Source organism: Lissotriton vulgaris, chromosome 7, assembly GCF_964263255.1.
Source record: "Lissotriton vulgaris chromosome 7, aLisVul1.2, whole genome shotgun sequence".
Taxonomy (NCBI): domain Eukaryota; kingdom Metazoa; phylum Chordata; class Amphibia; order Caudata; family Salamandridae; genus Lissotriton; species Lissotriton vulgaris.
The window spans coordinates 1,724,101,904-1,724,119,278 of NC_141695.1; the positions used below are offsets into that span (position 1 = coordinate 1,724,101,904).

Below are 17,375 nucleotides of genomic sequence, written 5' to 3' on the forward strand. Positions count from 1 at the left end.
TAGAGTGTGAAGAACACCATTTTGGAAAAAAGTTTAAAAAAAATCAAATTGGGTGTCAACATGTTTGGCAATTAGTTTGAGAGGCAAACGATTACAATCTTATTCATTTTTCTCACATGTGCAGTGAGTTACACTCCACCCTAATTCTCACCCCTAACATTATTGATAAATGCATCACTTAATCCTTAATGGTATATACTCTAATCTTAACAAACAACACCCGATACTGGTCTCATCATTTAACCACCCCTAACACTATGCCTAACCCGATCTCTCACACTATCACTATGCTAACCCTAATCATATCTCTTACCTCATATGTGCCCTTAATGGCTTTAATCCCTAAGCCACTCCTAAACCCACACCCTAGCGCACACACTTGCCCGTACTAGTACCCAAAAGCTTTAGGTTACATTAAGACGAGCGTGATGAGGGTTCTCTCATCTTTCATACTTTGTTAAATCCGTGTCATTCTCATTGACCCCTCTCTGTCCTTCACTGCTCATATCAACAATAAAGGCCCACAGAAGCATGGGTTCAGCTTACATTGTTTTGAAAGCTCAAAGCCTTTTCACCAATTAAGAACATCTGGCTCACAGGTCAGACTCATCTTAATCTTAGACTTCAGTTTCAATTAAAGTGAGATCTACACCTACTATCCGCCCTAGTATAGACTACCTGCGCTGCAGGATTATTTTCCAGTGGCAATCTCCAGATCTCAGAATGCAATATGCTCAACCTTATGATAACGCTAAGTGGAGATACGCCAATCAGTCATTACCAAGTCTGTTTACTTTCTGCCATTAGACGGTACACAAGGTAAACATACAGTGTACACCATGATCATGACCAAAAAGCTCAATTTTAAGATCAGTTTCCTGGTTCTTTTCAGAAAATAAACATTGCCACACTCAAGCAATGGGGAGAATGTCAGTACAACAAAATGAAAAATAAAAGCAGTGAAAAGCAGTGCAAAATAGACACAGAGTAATGTGGATTTGTCTGGCCATCTCTCTCCTTAGGGATCACAGGTTTGGGTACTCACCGGCGCAAAGCACTAATAGCAGACAGCTCCTGCTCGTTCTCTGCCTGAGTGGTTCCCAGATACTGCCAGGCCTGTTTAGAAAAAACAAAGAAAAGTAGTCTTACCTTACACTTACTACAAAGAGTGCTGTGCCCATATCGCCTATGTTTAGATGGGATCAGCTTTGCAAGCTACGTGGCGAGAATCCTTATTGAACCAGTTAAATCACAACCAATGCCGCATGGTCAACCTCACCTCTCTACCATGGATTATACAGTCATCAATCCTGCCAAACAAATCAGAGTCACTTTTTATCCCTCCTCCTCATTCACACAACAGCCATAAAGCAATACAGACAGCCACCGGACACTCACAACATCATCAAAACTGTTTGAAAATCCATCTTTTTAGTTATAGGTAATATCCTGTTAAAAAAAAAAAAGAAAAAGAGAGATTGCTCTCTGTCCTGTGGTCAATCCACGTCCATCGACGTAAGTGCATTACACTTCTTACCTCCATGTGGTCGGGCTGTTGTTGAACAGCAGCCTCAAACAGCAGTACAGCGTTGGGGAGGTCGCCTTCCTGCATCCTTCGGAGCCCTTCCTCAAAAGCCTGAGGGTGATCCCTCATTGGGTTTTCCTCTTCAAACGTGTAACCCTGGGGAGAGAGCAACGGTGTGAATCATCCTTATGAGCATCCACCACCATCCCATGTACATGTCCCTTTACTCTTGCAGTGTGAGTTGTACCCAGGAGCATTATCTACTCTCAGCCGTTCCAGGTCTGTGCAGATGCCTGACAATGCCACACAACGCCCCAAGGATCATATGCATGCTCTTTGGTTCATCCCCATGTGGACTTCTCCCAGCAAGATGATGTTCCTCACAGCAGTCATTAATGATTGCTGTAGGACCCAGACAACACGGGATTCCTCAGAGTCGCGCCACATCAAGAGAGGAGGAGAGAAGTAGTGTGCACTTCCACCCAACTGTGCGCGGTCAGTGCAGGAGGGAAAACTTTGAGTGTGTCAGTGGACCATGACTCCAGCAGGCAGTGTTAGTTCACTCTCAGCAGTGCCATGTCAGAGTAGGCTGCATCCCAGCACCGTCTCATCAGTGTGCCCAGAGTTTCCAAGACCATGACTACAACATGCCATAGACAGATAAATAGGAATACAATTTGGCTGTGACCACTGAGTCACAGAGGGATATTAATGATGGTGCTAGGCAACATAAATAAAAGGACTACTGTTAGAAATTGAGGTCACAGGAGGTCATTTTGTGCTATAACAGGAAAAATGAAATGCAAATTTGACACAGTATCATCTGTACAACAAATTGCTTACTAATAGGTGTTGCTAAAGAATCATTTACAGGTGTGAGGCAGATTTATCTTCCTCTCTGAACCCTGCCCAGGCACCAAAGAGCATCAGAGCTGCTGTGCATCACATTAAAATTACAAAAAACAATTTGATGGACAGAATGTAGATCAATGTCTTACATTCACCCCAGTACAATGATCTGGGCCTAAATCCATCGTTTTTTGCACTCCACACCACCCTGGGTTAGATAATGGCTTATTCACCCCAGTACAATGATCTGGGCCTAAATCCATCGTTTTTTGCACTCCACACCACCCTGGGTTAGATAATGGCTTTATGCAAATCAGCCCTGACCCTGTTGCCCCATGGGAACAGTCCAGTCCGAACTACACAGCCATATCTTTCCCAGACCGGAATCAAGCATCCGAGGACCGGACCGGTTTCGAGGTAACACCTCTCATCAGCCCGGCTAGCTTGACTCCAGTGGTGTGGAGGCTCTGGGACCCATGTCTGAGCTACCCCAGTACACTCAGGGAGAAAATTACAAAAAACAATTTGATGGACAGAATGTAGATCAATGTCTTACATTCACCCCAGTACAATGATCTGGGCCTAAATCCATCGTTTTTTGCACTCCACCCCACCCTGGGTTAGACAATGGCTTTATGCAAATCAGCTCTGACCCTGTGCCCCATGGGAACATTCAGGTCCGAACTACACAGCCATATCTTTCCCAGACCGGAATCAAGCATCCGAGGACCGGACCGGTTTCGAGGTAACACCTCTCATCAGCCCGGCTAGCTTGACTCCAGTGGTGTGGAGGCTCTGGGACCCACGTCTGAGCTACCCCAGTACACTCAGGGAGAAAATTACAAAAAACAATTTGATGGACAGAATGTAGATCAATGTCTTACATTCACCCCAGTACAATGATCTGGGCCTAAATCCATCGTTTTTTGCACTCCACACCACCCTGGGTTAGATAATGGCTTTATGCAAATCAGCTCTGACCCTTTGCCCCATGGGAACAGTCCAGTCCGAACTACACAGCCATATCTTTCCCAGACCGGAATCAAGCATCCGAGGACCGGACCGGTTTCGAGGTAACACCTCTCATCAGCCCGGCTAGCTTGACTCCAGTGGTGTGGAGGCTCTGGGACCCACGTCTGAGCTACCCCAGTACACTCAGGGAGAAAATTACAAAAAACAATTTGATGGACAGAATGTAGATCAATGTCTTACATTCACCCCAGTACAATGATCTGGGCCTAAATCCATCGTTTTTTGCACTCCACACCACCCTGGGTTAGATAATGGCTTTATGCAAATCAGCTCTGACCCTGTGCCCCATGGGAACAGTCCAGTCCGAACTACACAGCCATATTTTTCCCAGACCGGAATCAAGCATCCGAGGACCGGACCGGTTTCGAGGTAACACCTCTCATCAGCCCGGCTAGCTTGACTCCAGTGGTGTGGAGGCTCTGGGACCCACGTCTGAGCTACCCCAGTACACTCAGGGAGAAAATTACAAAAAACAATTTGATGGACAGAATGTAGATCAATGTCTTACATTCACCCCAGTACAATGATCTGGGCCTAAATCCATCGTTTTTTGCACTCCACACCACCCTGGGTTAGATAATGGCTTTATGCAAATCAGCTCTGACCCTGTGCCCCATGGGAACAGTCCAGTCCGAACTACACAGCCATATTTTTCCCAGACCGGAATCAAGCATCCGAGGACCGGACCGGTTTCGAGGTAACACCTCTCATCAGCCCGGCTAGCTTGACTCCAGTGGTGTGGAGGCTCTGGGACCCACGTCTGAGCTACCCCAGTACACTCAGGGAGAAAATTACAAAAAACAATTTGATGGACAGAATGTAGATCAATGTCTTACATTCACCCCAGTACAATGATCTGGGCCTAAATCCATCGTTTTTTGCACTCCACACCACCCTGGGTTAGATAATGGCTTTATGCAAATCAGCTCTGACCCTGTGCCCCATGGGAACAGTCCAGTCCGAACTACACAGCCATATCTTTCCCAGACCGGAATCAAGCATCCGAGGACCGGACCGGTTTCGAGGTAACACCTCTCATCAGCCCGGCTAGCTTGACTCCAGTGGTGTGGAGGCTCTGGGACCCACGTCTGAGCTACCCCAGTACACTCAGGGAGAAAATTACAAAAAACAATTTGATGGACAGAATGTAGATCAATGTCTTTACATTCACCCCAGTACAATGATCTGGGCCTAAATCCATCGTTTTTTGCACTCCACACCACCCTGGGTTAGATAATGGCTTTATGCAAATCAGCTCTGACCCTGTGCCCCATGGGAACAGTCCAGTCCGAACTACACAGCCATATCTTTCCCAGACCGGAATCAAGCATCCGAGGACCGGACCGGTTTCGAGGTAACACCTCTCATCAGCCCGGCTAGCTTGACTCCAGTGGTGTGGAGGCTCTGGGACCCACGTCTGAGCTACCCCAGTACACTCAGGGAGAAAATTACTAAAAACAATTTGATGGACACATTAAGGCACATCTGAGAGTAAAGGAGGCAGCGGAGCATCTGTTTGGATAGGGAATCGCTGCGTTCTTTGATATACTGGCAATATGGGTGAGAGGCAGATGGAAAGGCAACCGCTAACAGTGCTGCACTTGTTTAGCAGGGAATAATGCGACAGACGTTCAAAAGCTAGTGCTTCCCCACAAATCCAGACCATCTGTTTGCTGTACATCATTATGGTTTTTCTCTCCCCGGGAACAGGTCAGTGTGAGCTTCCTCGTAGCAGGTCCTGTTTAGAGTAAGCTTCATTCCAAGCTCACACACTAACACATATGGGGTTTCTAGTAACATCTTCTGGTCAATGTGAGGTCCGCTGAATAGGCCCAAGCTCACACGCTAACACATATGGGGTTCATGCCAATATTTTATGGTGTGACCTTCCTCCTAGCAGGTGCTGGTTAGAGTGAGCTTCATTCTAAGCTCACACCCTAGCACATATGGGGTTCTTACAGACAACATTCTGGTCAGTGTGAGCTTGCTCCTATCAAGGGACTGGCAAAAACATGAGATTCTGCTGACTGTTACCTTGTCATATGAGGAGGAGGTCAGGTCGTCATAATCCGTCAGCCAGGGGTGAACCTCAGCATCACGCTTCGCCATCTCCTCCCACTCTGCCTGCAGCTTGTCCCAGAAATCAACATCAGACTGCGAAGGAAGAGGAGGTTGGGAGTTGCAGGAGGACAGAGGTTGAAAGAAGAAATAGGGAAGGAATTGAGCAACCGGCAAACAGGTGAACAGGAGAAAAGGGAAAGTAAAAGGTATGGATAAAAGAAAGTAGAAGAGAAAGGAGGGGAGAAAGCAATGGCATTAAAAAGGAAAAGAGAAAAGTAAGATGAGGGAAATGAAATATTAGAAGAGGGGAAGAGGAGTAAAGGAAAACAATTTGGACGGAGACCAATGAGAATAGGGTTAGGAGAAAGTAGGAGAGGGTAGATGGAAAATGAGACAAGAAAAAGGAGGAAACAGTGGAAAGAAGACAGTGAGGGGAGAAGAGTAAATGGGAGTAAGAATGAAAAGTAAAGCAGGGTAAATGAAGAGAGGCATGAAGAAACGGAAGAGTGGAAGGATACAAATAGGGAAAAACAGGAGAAGCAAAGAAGAGTATTTGATATAAGAGTAAAAGGACAGGGGGAGTGGAAAGGAAATGAAAGAAGAGGAAGTGGGGAAAGAGTACATGGTGGTTAGGAAACAAAAGGTGGCAAGAAATGATGGAAGCAGAGGAGTATGCCAATAAGAAAGGCGACAAAAGTAGTGATAAAAGGAGCAGTGTGACCAAAGTTAAGAAGGGAGGGGAAAGAATGGCAGAAGAGTGACCATGTAATTAGTTGTAAAGAGAATTCCCACTATCTTAGCCTCACTCTAGCTATAAAGATTCTCAGTTTTCTGGTCCTGCACGCAGTCTCTGTTCTGTGTATTCCCTTACTTTCCTCACAATTAGCATCCTTTGGGGCAGCAAAAGGAAGCCTTGCTAAGATGTTTGGGTCTAGTCTAATCACAAGGGTTACCTACTGGAAAACTGGCAGTATCTCCAATGGAAACTAATGGCTGCTATCTGTCCAGCGTCCCCGCTCCTCCTTTCCTCAAAGCACTAAAGCACTGGAAGAGGCCTGTTATGCTAACAGGTGAATCTAACAACTCACAATTCCACCCAGAGAAATAAGGCTCCTTTGGGAGACAGATTCCAGAGCCACTTGGAGTACTGTAGAATCGTATGTAGGTGGTCATGCCTCGTCTACTTGCTGAGCATATTCTCTCCAGACATCCCCCACAATTTTTTCTCAGCCCATTTGGTCTATTGAGTGCTGCTCCTCTGTGCATTTTAAAGGCATTCATCACTTCCCTTTTTGCCCCACCCTTTTTAAAATTATGTTGTAGGGACATCATCTTGTGCGCATTCACTGCAGTTGTACCCCCTTATTTATCACAATGTTATGAAGGGTATTGTCCTGTCCTACGTCAGTCCTGGTTTCATTTCCTGGAGCATTCAAACTCCATCTCTCAATCCACCTACCCCCACAGGGGAATTAACAGGATCAAAGTTATTCTGTTCTGTATCCCCTGGTCACCCTCTAATCGCTTTGCTCTCTTACCTCGACAGCCACTTTAGCCTTCTCAAAATCCGTGTCTGCTGGCAGGTTCCCACTCATTGCAAACTGGTCGACCCAGGCATCTGAGGCAGCCTGCCATCGGAAATAAAAAACACAACACAATATGGAACCCTCTAGAAAAGAAATTGAAATAAATCGTTGGGGGTGAAGAACTTCTCTCTCTACTGTTCTCGACTATAGAAATTTTAAAAGTTGTGAAATCCTACTTGCCTATAAATCGCAGAGCATTCTAACATCTGTTACAGTGGGTTACAGACCACCACTGCCACTCGAGCGCTAACACTTTAAACAGTGTATCTTTTCTTCTTTAAAGGAAGTGATGTGATCCCTGTTCTGCAAGAAGTACTTCCCTACCTGCTGCTGTAAAAATTCATCAGCCCACTGCTCTGCCTGCCCGGGGGTGCTAGTGGTCACAGTCACTTGGTTTTGGTCAATGGTGACCTGACCGTCTCCTATCTGTCTGACAAACTTCATGAACTGTCACCAGGAATGGGAGATGGAAGCAAAAAAGAAAGGAAGAGAGAGAGAGAGAGAGAAAGATGGATAATATTCAGTTAAGAGATGCTGGTTTCTACAAAATCTTGCCATTTTAAAATACATATTAATAGGTGTTCTTCTCAAATAGATCTCCTTAGTATTTTAGTTTCATTCTCTTAATATGAGACCACTAAGAATTGTCTTAACTGGCACTATATCACAAATATCTTCTCAAGACATCTTAAAAGGAAGCTTCAGATACAAGCAGCCCCCGACTCTCCTCACCTCGGAGCCGGAGAGCTTGGGGTCCTCCACCTTGGACAAGAACTCGTTGGCTGTTCTTCTGAGGTCCTCCTCGGGCTGATATTCCTCGTACCTAAAGTTCCCACACAAGACATGAATAAGATTGACATGTCAGTCATTAGACATGCGAGGATGGAACATAACCTCAAAAATATTCTTTCAAGCCCCCCCTTGCAATACTGCTCTTCGAGGAATCCCCAAATCAGGTTGAGAAAGGCTCCTTCATTGTATTGCTTTACTATACCTGCATTTTTTGATTTTTTGAAAACCATACAGACTTTTAAAAATATCTGAGGAAGAGACACAGCATAGTATAGGACATCTGGTTAGTCTTGCATGTCCAGCACAATGGCCCCCAGCTTTCAGAAGAAGAATGATATGATTCACGGGTTCTGACCCACAAACTTATGCATGTGTAGCACAACCAAATGAGGACATTGGAGGGGAATCAAAGAGCAAAGAGCGGAACAGGGAAAGAAAGATGCTGAACAGGTGATTGAAATGAGAAGAGCACAGACTGCTTTCAGAACCAAGGAAGGCAGGAAGAGAGGATCCTAAAAAAGCTGAGAAGCAAAATGTTTCAAGATAGGAATGGTCGTAAAAGAGCCAATGCTACAATAATAATTCACAAAGCTGGTTATCATAACTTATTTATTGTGACCTACGTAGCATTGCTTCCCTGATGGCCTTATTTCTATTTACCTGACCTATGTCTGCCAGCCGACAGCCATCCTTCGACAATTATTCCCTTGTAATTTTCTTTACTATAAGGGAGCACTGAAATACCACTGGAACTAAGAAAACATATAAATTAAAACCGCAGAAAAGTGATTTATTCTCTTTAACAATAGCAGCTGTTCAACCATTTATCCAAAACAATGGTTGTTCTACAGCCCGGCAGACTATATTGCTCCTTTCTTGATTTGCAAGGTATCGTTGAAGTTGTTGGTCAAACATCTGTAACTATGCCGTGACGATCATGCCTCCAAAACCAACCACTGTCCTGCACTGGACAATGCTTTGGCGGCCTTGTGTAAAGGCCTTTCCAACCAGCAGGCAAACCATTGCTAGGCTAAACCACTTCCACCTGCATCAAGGTACACTGTTGAAGCACAGATGTCGGTGGCCTCATACAAAGTCATCACTCTTACTAAATGAAGAAAGGTTTCAGTGGTTTGTACATATCACAAGAATGTCCATAAAAGAGATAAATGAGTTGCATTTACATGAGACGTAAACAGTATGTAGACTTGATTTAGGATCCGTAAGCTACATAAATAATATCACATCTGTGAATTATTGGTACAGAAATCACTGCAAGTTATGCAAAAATGATTCACAAATGATAGAAATAGCACAGGTGGGTAGGCAGAACCGCCAAGAACTCTTTCTCAGGGAGATGGCCTGAGAGAAGTTGTTTTTCCACGTACCTCAAGGAGTTCATTCCTTAATGTAGGAGGGTCATTAGAACTCGAACTACAACCCACACACAAGAGATTTACGCAATTGTCAATTCGTTTTTAAAACCCCAAATTGCTGGAGCCAGTCCTCCACCCACAAAGGATCATTGTGAGTAGTTTCCTAATTTCTTTCTTTGAAAAATCAGCCTTATATACGACTCTCTGGCATGAGACCTGGATCTAAACATTAATACCAGGGAAATCGTCCAGGCAAAAGAGGTTTCATTGGATTTGTCAGCCTTCCACAAACTGAACAACAACGTCATTAGGGCAGCAGCTAAGACAATCACGTCTGGCTCGCCTCTGGACTGGGCACCTATAGATCTACTGCTGAAGGGAGGCAACAGTATCATCTATGTCTTGGCGGCAATCTATAACATCTCACTGCAAAGAAGAGTAGTCCCTGATATGTGGAACATGCAATTATTAGTCCATTGCTGAACAAATCCTACTTGAATCCCAACAAAATCAAAACTAGACCAATATCATTACTTCCAGGTATTAGTAAGATCTTAAAAAAGTGGTAAATGGCTATTTGGCCGACTTTTTGGGAAACGCACAATCTCCTGCACCAGACGGAAACAGGCTTTCCTCCCGGGTATAGTAAGGATATATCCCTTTTGATAGCCAAGGCGGACTCAAAAAACATTTGACCATGAAGGGGCAGCTGCTCTCATTCTTCTTGATTTGAGCGCAGCCTTTGATACAGTCTCCAGTGGCATCCTCAAACACAGATTTTAGGCGGTAGGTGTCACTAGGAAGGAGCTAAAATGGCTTACCTCATTTTTCGCACAATAGATGTTTTCAGATTAGGGAAGGGCCTTGCCTGTCGGTTGTCCGTCAGCTCAGGTACGGAGTGCCTCAAGGCTCATCGCTGAGCCCAACTCTTTTTCATACCTATGCCCGCTCTTTAGCAGACACTATCTGTTCAGCTGGTCTCATTATGGTGTTGTATGCTGATAACACCCAGATCGCCATTTCCTTTCACCTAACACAAACCCAACCTCAGAAACATAGTCCACCTGGCAGGTGAAAAACTGGATGACAAGCTGAAATTGAATGGCGAAAAAACTATGGTTATGGTTGTTGGAATCAAACCAGCATTGTGGGACCACATTCTCTAGCCTTCATGCCTGGGTGCCCACCCTTCCCCTAAAATGGAGGTTAAGAGCCTGAGGGTTTTAATAGGTAATAATCTAACCATTGCCATGCAGGCTAAGAAAGTGTCAGGGACATGTTTTGGTCTTCTGAGAGCCCTCAGAAAGCCAATAAATTAGCTCCCTGTGCACACTCGAAGAGTTGTGGTCCAAGCTCTTGTACTTCTACGCCTAGATTATGGTAACTCTATCTAGGCAGTCCTGCTTATGAAATTCAAAAATTGAAAGTTATGCAGAACACATCTACCCGAATACTGCTTGGCCTGCCTAAAAAACAGTTCATAAGTCTGGCTTTGGCAAGCCTTCTTTGGCCTCTGGTGAACAAAAGAATTTAATTCAAGGCCTTGTGCAGTGCACACAAGGTAAAATACTTGTGTGGCCCGCATATCCTCAGTAACCTTATCCCACCATACCACAACACAAGAGAGTTAAGATACAACAATTGCTCCCTCCTGGTTACCCCCAGAATTAAAAGACCCAAGGGCGATGGGCGATCGTTTGTATACTGGGTGTCTAAACTCTGGAACTCCCTGCCCAGTTACTTCAGAGCCAAAAGCAACTTGTTAAGTTTCAGGAAGCAACTGAAGACCCACCTCTTCGCCTAACCAATACATTTTTTCCTCACGATTCCGGTCAGTGCTGGGAAGCCCGGTCTTGAGTAGCTACGGGCTTTACAAGACTAGGTAACATAACATAACATCTCCACCCCCTGAGAAGATTGGGTACATTACACTAGGCCCTGATGAAATGCCATTGATCCTTAGGGACAAAAGAAGCATGAAACATGTCGACCATAAATTCAATTTTATTAATTTCCCAAGTATCATATGTCAAAGAATGCCTACTTAGAGAACACTAGGAAAATTAATTCCTAACCTAGGTTGCACAACTACAACCTAATTTGAAGAAAAAAAGATCTCCGACAAAGAGCCCCCTTGAGTGGCCTCATATGGCATTGCGATGCCAGCCCAACGAGGAGCAAACCCAGTGAGGAAGCATGCCACCCTTGGGTGGGTGAGGACTTCTACTCCTACCAGCAGATGCTCCTAGTGACTGAGTGGGTTCTGGATATTTAATATAATAGCTCAAGCCAGCAACAAATGGGTATACTCCTCTAAATTTAATACAAGTTAGGAGACCATATATTGGACCGTAATCTCTCCTTATTCTACAAGGATTAAGATAGCACTGTAAATGACACCCAGAACTTTCCATTTTAAGGTATTGTGTGTTACGGAATTTATTCTGTGCATCCAGTATCTATCAAAGCCATTTCTGCATAAGTTTACAGAGGTACAAATGAGAGATATTAGTAACCATCACCCAGAAACCGGGCCCCCAATACTCATTTATTGTTAGGTCCAGCTTGATGGTGGGACTCTTTCACAATCTAAACATAGAATTGTAGGAATCTTCAAGCATGTACTCTTGAAGGACAGGACTGGTTTTCACTACAGCACTAAAGGATCCTAAGGGAATTGAGGCATTAATCCTCGACTTCAAGGTTATCTCGATACATAAGGGGGAGTTGGCTAGGGCGGTCGATCTTGAATCTGGGGAACTGGGTTAGAGTCTCGGCAATGACGCTGAACATCCTGTGATTCAGGGCAAATCACTTAATCTCCCTGTGCTTAACAAAAATTAATGTGTCCTCATGTAATGTAACTAGTGCTATGTAAAGGGCTCTGATACCCGATTCGGGTCAAGTTTGCGCTATATAAAGCTCTGCAAAAAAAAATAATAATACGTAATGTTGATGTTGAGGATGCACAGAGGTCTAGGATGCATCAACATTTTAAGGAGAAATATGCGCATATTGCTCAGAGGTTTGATGTGGACATCAGAGAGAAACCATCAACAACTGAAGGAAGAGAAAATCCATTTGTGTGTAGCAAAAATGCAACCACCAAATACACTTTTTTCCACCTTTATGCTCTGCAATGCCTCAATAAAACCCTGTAAAAAGGATGTGATGACTAGTGAGGGGAACAATAAATAATACAGCACACAGAAAGTTACCCTTGCATTAAACGTAAGGATGGGGGCATGCAGGAGAAGCAAAATAAATTAATTCAGCTATTATTCTATTGTGAAAAATTACATGAAATGCAATGCACAGAGTTCAGGATGCTTGCACGACCGAGTGGAAAATGAACTAATTCAGTTGCTGGACAACATTATGGGAAAGTAAAGCAGTTTCAAGTCCTAAAGTGACAGTGAAAGATGATTTTTAAAGAGGCTGTTGCCTATCTGAATTCTTAGCCTGCATTCTGCCCAGTGAAAAGCAGAGTATTAAAAGGTGTTAACCCACCTTATGGTTTATTAGGGTATTTAATTCCATTTGCAAAGAAGTAAAAACCTTTTACTTTACCTGGCAACTTTATGTGCCAAGCTTGGAACTCGGGCCACTGTTTGAGTCATGATTGACATTACTTACCCCTCCTCGCTACCCTACGCTTTAACTGTAGCTACCACTGTCTAAATAACGTGCTGTGTACCTATTCAATGCTAAAATGCTTACAACTACAATAGATGCAAATATTATTAAATATGTTACTAGCTGATTAAAGCTATAGGTGGAGGTAGGCAGTGAAAATCCTTTCATCAAAAAAGGTAATAAAGATGGGCACCATCCAAGAAATCAAGGGGTTAATTCAGGTGCCACTGCCACGTCTACATACAGGCTGAATCAATTCAAATGCATTCTTTGATTCTAAATCATGTGGGCACTAGCTGTGCGTGGGCGGTTAGCTTTTGGCCTGCTGGCCCAGCATGTCAAGAGTTTGTGTAGTGGAATGACAGTAACCAATTTTAAAGTCCTGCCATTTTTCATGCAATGTAGTAGAGTCGTAAGGTTAGGGTTATAGACACTGCTTCATGTGCTTAATAAATTACCAATAAAAAAATGAGTGAGTGCAGGGGCCCAAAGATGAGAGTTTTTCTTAGAAACCCAGTGCTGATAAACACCAGGTGTGATGAACTCCATGGGATGCCTAGTTTTGATTCCACCTCAGGTGCCTGACTATCACCACCCCTCACTTCGGAACTTCTTTTTTCTCTTTTGCAGGTTACTTTTCAGGTTCTTTTTCATCACTGTCCCTGAAAATAGATGCTGGGGCCAACCCCCTGCAGACACCTGTACAAATGAAACACTCCTCCTGTAGGTCCGGGAGGAGTAGAGTGACTGGGAGTGACTTCTCTGGAGGAGCCCTAAACGTATACATGGCCGATTTCCAGTGGAGCTGCACCGACAGCTAAAGGGGAGATTGGCCCTGGCACAGCGCTATGGCCGTCACCTACTCAGCCGGATCACGGGCATTTGTCTTGTTTTCTTTCCCGCTGCTGTCTCCTCCCTGTGGATTACCTGCAAACCCTGGTCTTTCCTAGCCTGTCTTTCTTGTTCGCTAATTTACTCCTGTATTGTTTTTTATCCAGGATGTAACTACTGTGAAACCTTTGTAACTTGTAACTCGCGGTGTCCTTATGTAAAGCGCTCTGATACCTCCGGGTCTAGCCAGCGCTATATAAAACTCAAGAAAATAAAAATAATAAAATAAAATAAATTATCCTGCAAATTGGAAGAACAGGAAAGTGGGTTTTCATGTGTGAGATAGTGTAGTTCTCTCAACTACAGGTCTTGTGAAAAAATTAAAAACAGTTACAAGACACAGGAAAGAAAAGAATGCCAGTGTTGGGGGCCTGCCCCTGCCAGTACTAGGATGTACAAGCTGACCTCCAGTTAGATTGCCAACCTTCCTTGGTGCCAGCAGATTGTAGTACTGTGTTTGACTTTTTGTTTTTAGCTAGAACTGCTCGAAATTAAAATATTTCTTCCCACCGGACCACCAAGAGAAGTTTTACTGCAGTTACAGCACTGATTTGCTCTAGTCTGGCAAATGGCAATGAGATACATTTTGTCCAAACTAAAGGTATCGTAACTGATAATAAGGTCATTCAAAAAACTGCAGTTGGACTTCTACTTACGGCCCCAAAATACTCGCCAATGTCTCCCTTCATTAGGCACTCGTAGTGGGACCAGTCAATGTCAGAACAACATTTAAGACCATAAGTGCATTGCCAATCAAGAAGACCAAGCCATGTCCCTTGTGAGATGAAGCAGCTATGCCCCCAGTTATGTCGTTCTTCCTTGGCTCAGAAAAGGTAGAAAAAGGGACTGGGGCTTCTACGTACTCGACTCAATGTTCAATGCACTGCTTCCTACTCATCAGGGTCTGCCAGGGCAGCTTCTCTTCTGAAAAAGCGGATCCAACCTCTTAACCAATTTATTTACCAGCATTCGGCTGCTAAACTTAGTACCACAATGCCCTACAGCTCCACTTTCTAAGAGACACAAAATAAATAAATAAATATAATAAAGACTGCCCCACAAATAGCACCTACAAAAAGGCCTACATGTTTATATTCAGAGAGGTGATTACATTTTAAATAGATACCATTTAACAAATTCTCAATTAACAGAGTAAAGAACTGAACACCTTAACAGAGTGAATAGTATAAAGACGGATTACGAAGAGTGGCATTTAAACCACAGCCTTGTGTGCGATAAAGGGTGACGCCTTTTATTAATTAAGCATTCAGGGCACTGGACTAAATAGCACAAAAAACAGAGCAAAAACAAAGAAAGGAGGAATGCCCACCCAAAAAAATTAGAATTTATTTGTGGAAAGATGGTTTGTGGAAAGGTGGCCTGAAAAATGAATTAGAATGATGGATTCTTACCACTTATTAGCAGTCTGGTCTTCGGCCTCCCCCAGCCAGAGCTTCTCCTCAGACTGCTCCAAGTATTCCTCAGCCCACTGTGCAGGGGAGACGGAGAGCGGATCTGGAAAAGAGAAGGAGTCAGTGGTGCACACATAGAAGAATGTCTAGACCCAGCGGCTAATCAGTAAATTTGCCCGGGGAAAGAGACAAAGGAGACGGGAAAAACATGTTCAAGACCTCAACCAGTGGGAGATGATCACTTGTCTTTGAAGTCACTGCTACACCAGGGAGTGCCAAGTTTATCACACAGGCTCTCACAATCGCTTTCCTTGTACTGGTGAGATGATTAAATGTATTTATTTAGTGACATGGCCTTGTGGGCTACAGAACAGTCACAGTTCCTGGAGTCTAACAAGCGGCACAGCTTGACTCTGGCCCTTTCATATCAGAGATTCTAGCTGATTTCAGGAGCTGGGGAACATTGAGACTTTCTTTCAACTTGAAGGGATCATGAGAGACCCACAGCCGGAACACCTTCTTTACTCCACTAAAGGTATTCTGATCGACTTTTGCCACAGGGCAGCTGATGGCGCTTGGCCTAACCCTTGAAATCAGTCCCCCGCTGAACCCTTGGATCCTCACTGCCACAGAGAGAATCAGGGTGCCTCAATGGAGTGCAAGGTGCTGGAAACTTCCTGCCAAGCTTCCAAACTATGGGAAGACAGAGGGCCAGTGGGGCTATTCAAAACCACTAAGGAAGGACACCCTGACTCAAGTCACCCCATGCCCCCACGAGAATTTCTTAAAAGGAAAACCTGGGTGCGGCTAAAGGTTCCCCTTATGAAGCAGAGTCGTAACACAGGCCTGCGGTGCAGGGTGCGGTGCCCCCCCAAGCTCCAGGGGGGGCCCCTCAGCATAACACTGTGGCCGGAGATCTGATTTAGCCCGGAGGGGAACCCCTCCACGTACATTTGCAGGGAGGCCCCCTCAATTTTGGTTATGTCAGTGTTATGACGGAGGGAGTATAGAGGACATGTGCAAGGGAGAGCGGAGTCTCCTACCTTCCAGGGAGAAAATGCACAATATATTTGACAAAATGGAGGATACAACAACTGCTTTTGAGGCAAAGGTAGAGTAACTGAACGTAAATGTAAAGAATGTAGAAAATGGGGGGGCCAGTGTTGACAACAAGGTGACGATACTAGAGACTGCGTTGAAGTGGCTGGAAGACAGCGCCATACACATTATTGAGATGTGTGCTTGCGATGGTGGCGCACCTGGTGTAATAGATTGATTGCCTAGAGAACAGAAGATGCTTGCTGAACCTCAGGGTCTGGGGTGGCCTGTGTTTGACGAAAGCCAGCATCTTGTGAGCTAAAAAAATGGAAATATCCTGCAACGAGAGGGCCCGGCACATTGAAAAGGCAATGCAATTGCCCACAAAGGGACAGAAGGATTGGGCAGGGGAGGCTGAATGTGAAATAGTAGTGTTCGTGATTAGGGAGGAGGGGCCATTTCATATAGAGCAACCATAATAAAAAGTGGTCTTGTTGGGTAAAATAATGTTTCTGTTCTATCACGTCTGCTCAGTGTTAGGAAAATAAATCTTTCAACCTACCTAAGAGTGACACAAAGAAAACACAGACAGGGGCTCAGAAACAGATGAAAATCATTTGCAGGTACCAATGCTTATTGGCAGGCAAGGCAGAAGGCTGACGCACATCCCAGTGTTACGTCTTGGAACAAGCCCCTTTTGCCCTGAGCTATTCTTGGGGGGTCTTTAATATGTTACAAAGTGCTATCAGCAACAAATCCCCAAAAGGGGACACATGGGTAATCATATAGAACAATGAATTGCCAATTAAGCACAAAACACAGTGAAAAATGTACTTATTGCAGTAAATGTAAATAATGTAGAAAATGGGGGGGCCAATGTTGACAACAAGGTGACGTTACTAGAGACTGCATTGAAGTGGCTGGAAGACAGCGCCATACACATTATGGAGATGTGTGCTTGCGATGGTGGCGCACCTGGTGGAATAGGTTGGTCTCTCCTACCTTGTCGCTGCTGCTCCCTCGCTCCAACTACCGCTCCCCTAGCCCCGGTCCGGCACGGCTGAGTGCCGCTAGATCCGGAGGGCTGACGGGGTTGCGGCCGCCATCTTTGGAGGGGCAGAGCATTCCCTAGGGTAGCGCTCTAGTCACCGCGCACCTAGGCTACAAAAGCCACGCC

General features: G+C 44.6%; 1 protein-coding gene across 9 annotated transcripts in view; it reads right to left on the bottom strand.

Annotated features, from left to right (window-relative positions):
• Positions 1 to 17,375, bottom strand: part of PEX5 (peroxisomal biogenesis factor 5) — a 116,776-nt gene that overhangs the window by 38,054 nt on the left and 61,347 nt on the right. For 4 of the 9 annotated variants that reach the window (XM_086932945.1, XM_086932944.1, XM_086932947.1 and 1 more), the window contains exons 6-12: positions 15,161 to 15,263; positions 7,786 to 7,876; positions 7,378 to 7,500; positions 7,006 to 7,095; positions 5,441 to 5,560; positions 1,538 to 1,681; positions 1,046 to 1,116 (exon numbers count right to left, since the gene is read on the bottom strand). In XM_086932945.1, the coding sequence (XP_086789071.1) occupies positions 1,046 to 1,116; positions 1,538 to 1,681; positions 5,441 to 5,560; positions 7,006 to 7,095; positions 7,378 to 7,500; positions 7,786 to 7,876; positions 15,161 to 15,263 (742 nt within the window). The remainder of the gene's footprint in view (positions 1 to 1,045; positions 1,117 to 1,537; positions 1,682 to 5,440; positions 5,561 to 7,005; positions 7,096 to 7,377; positions 7,501 to 7,785; positions 7,877 to 15,160; positions 15,264 to 17,375) is intronic. The other 5 variants (XM_086932949.1, XM_086932948.1, XM_086932950.1 and 2 more) reach the window with 2 other exon arrangements.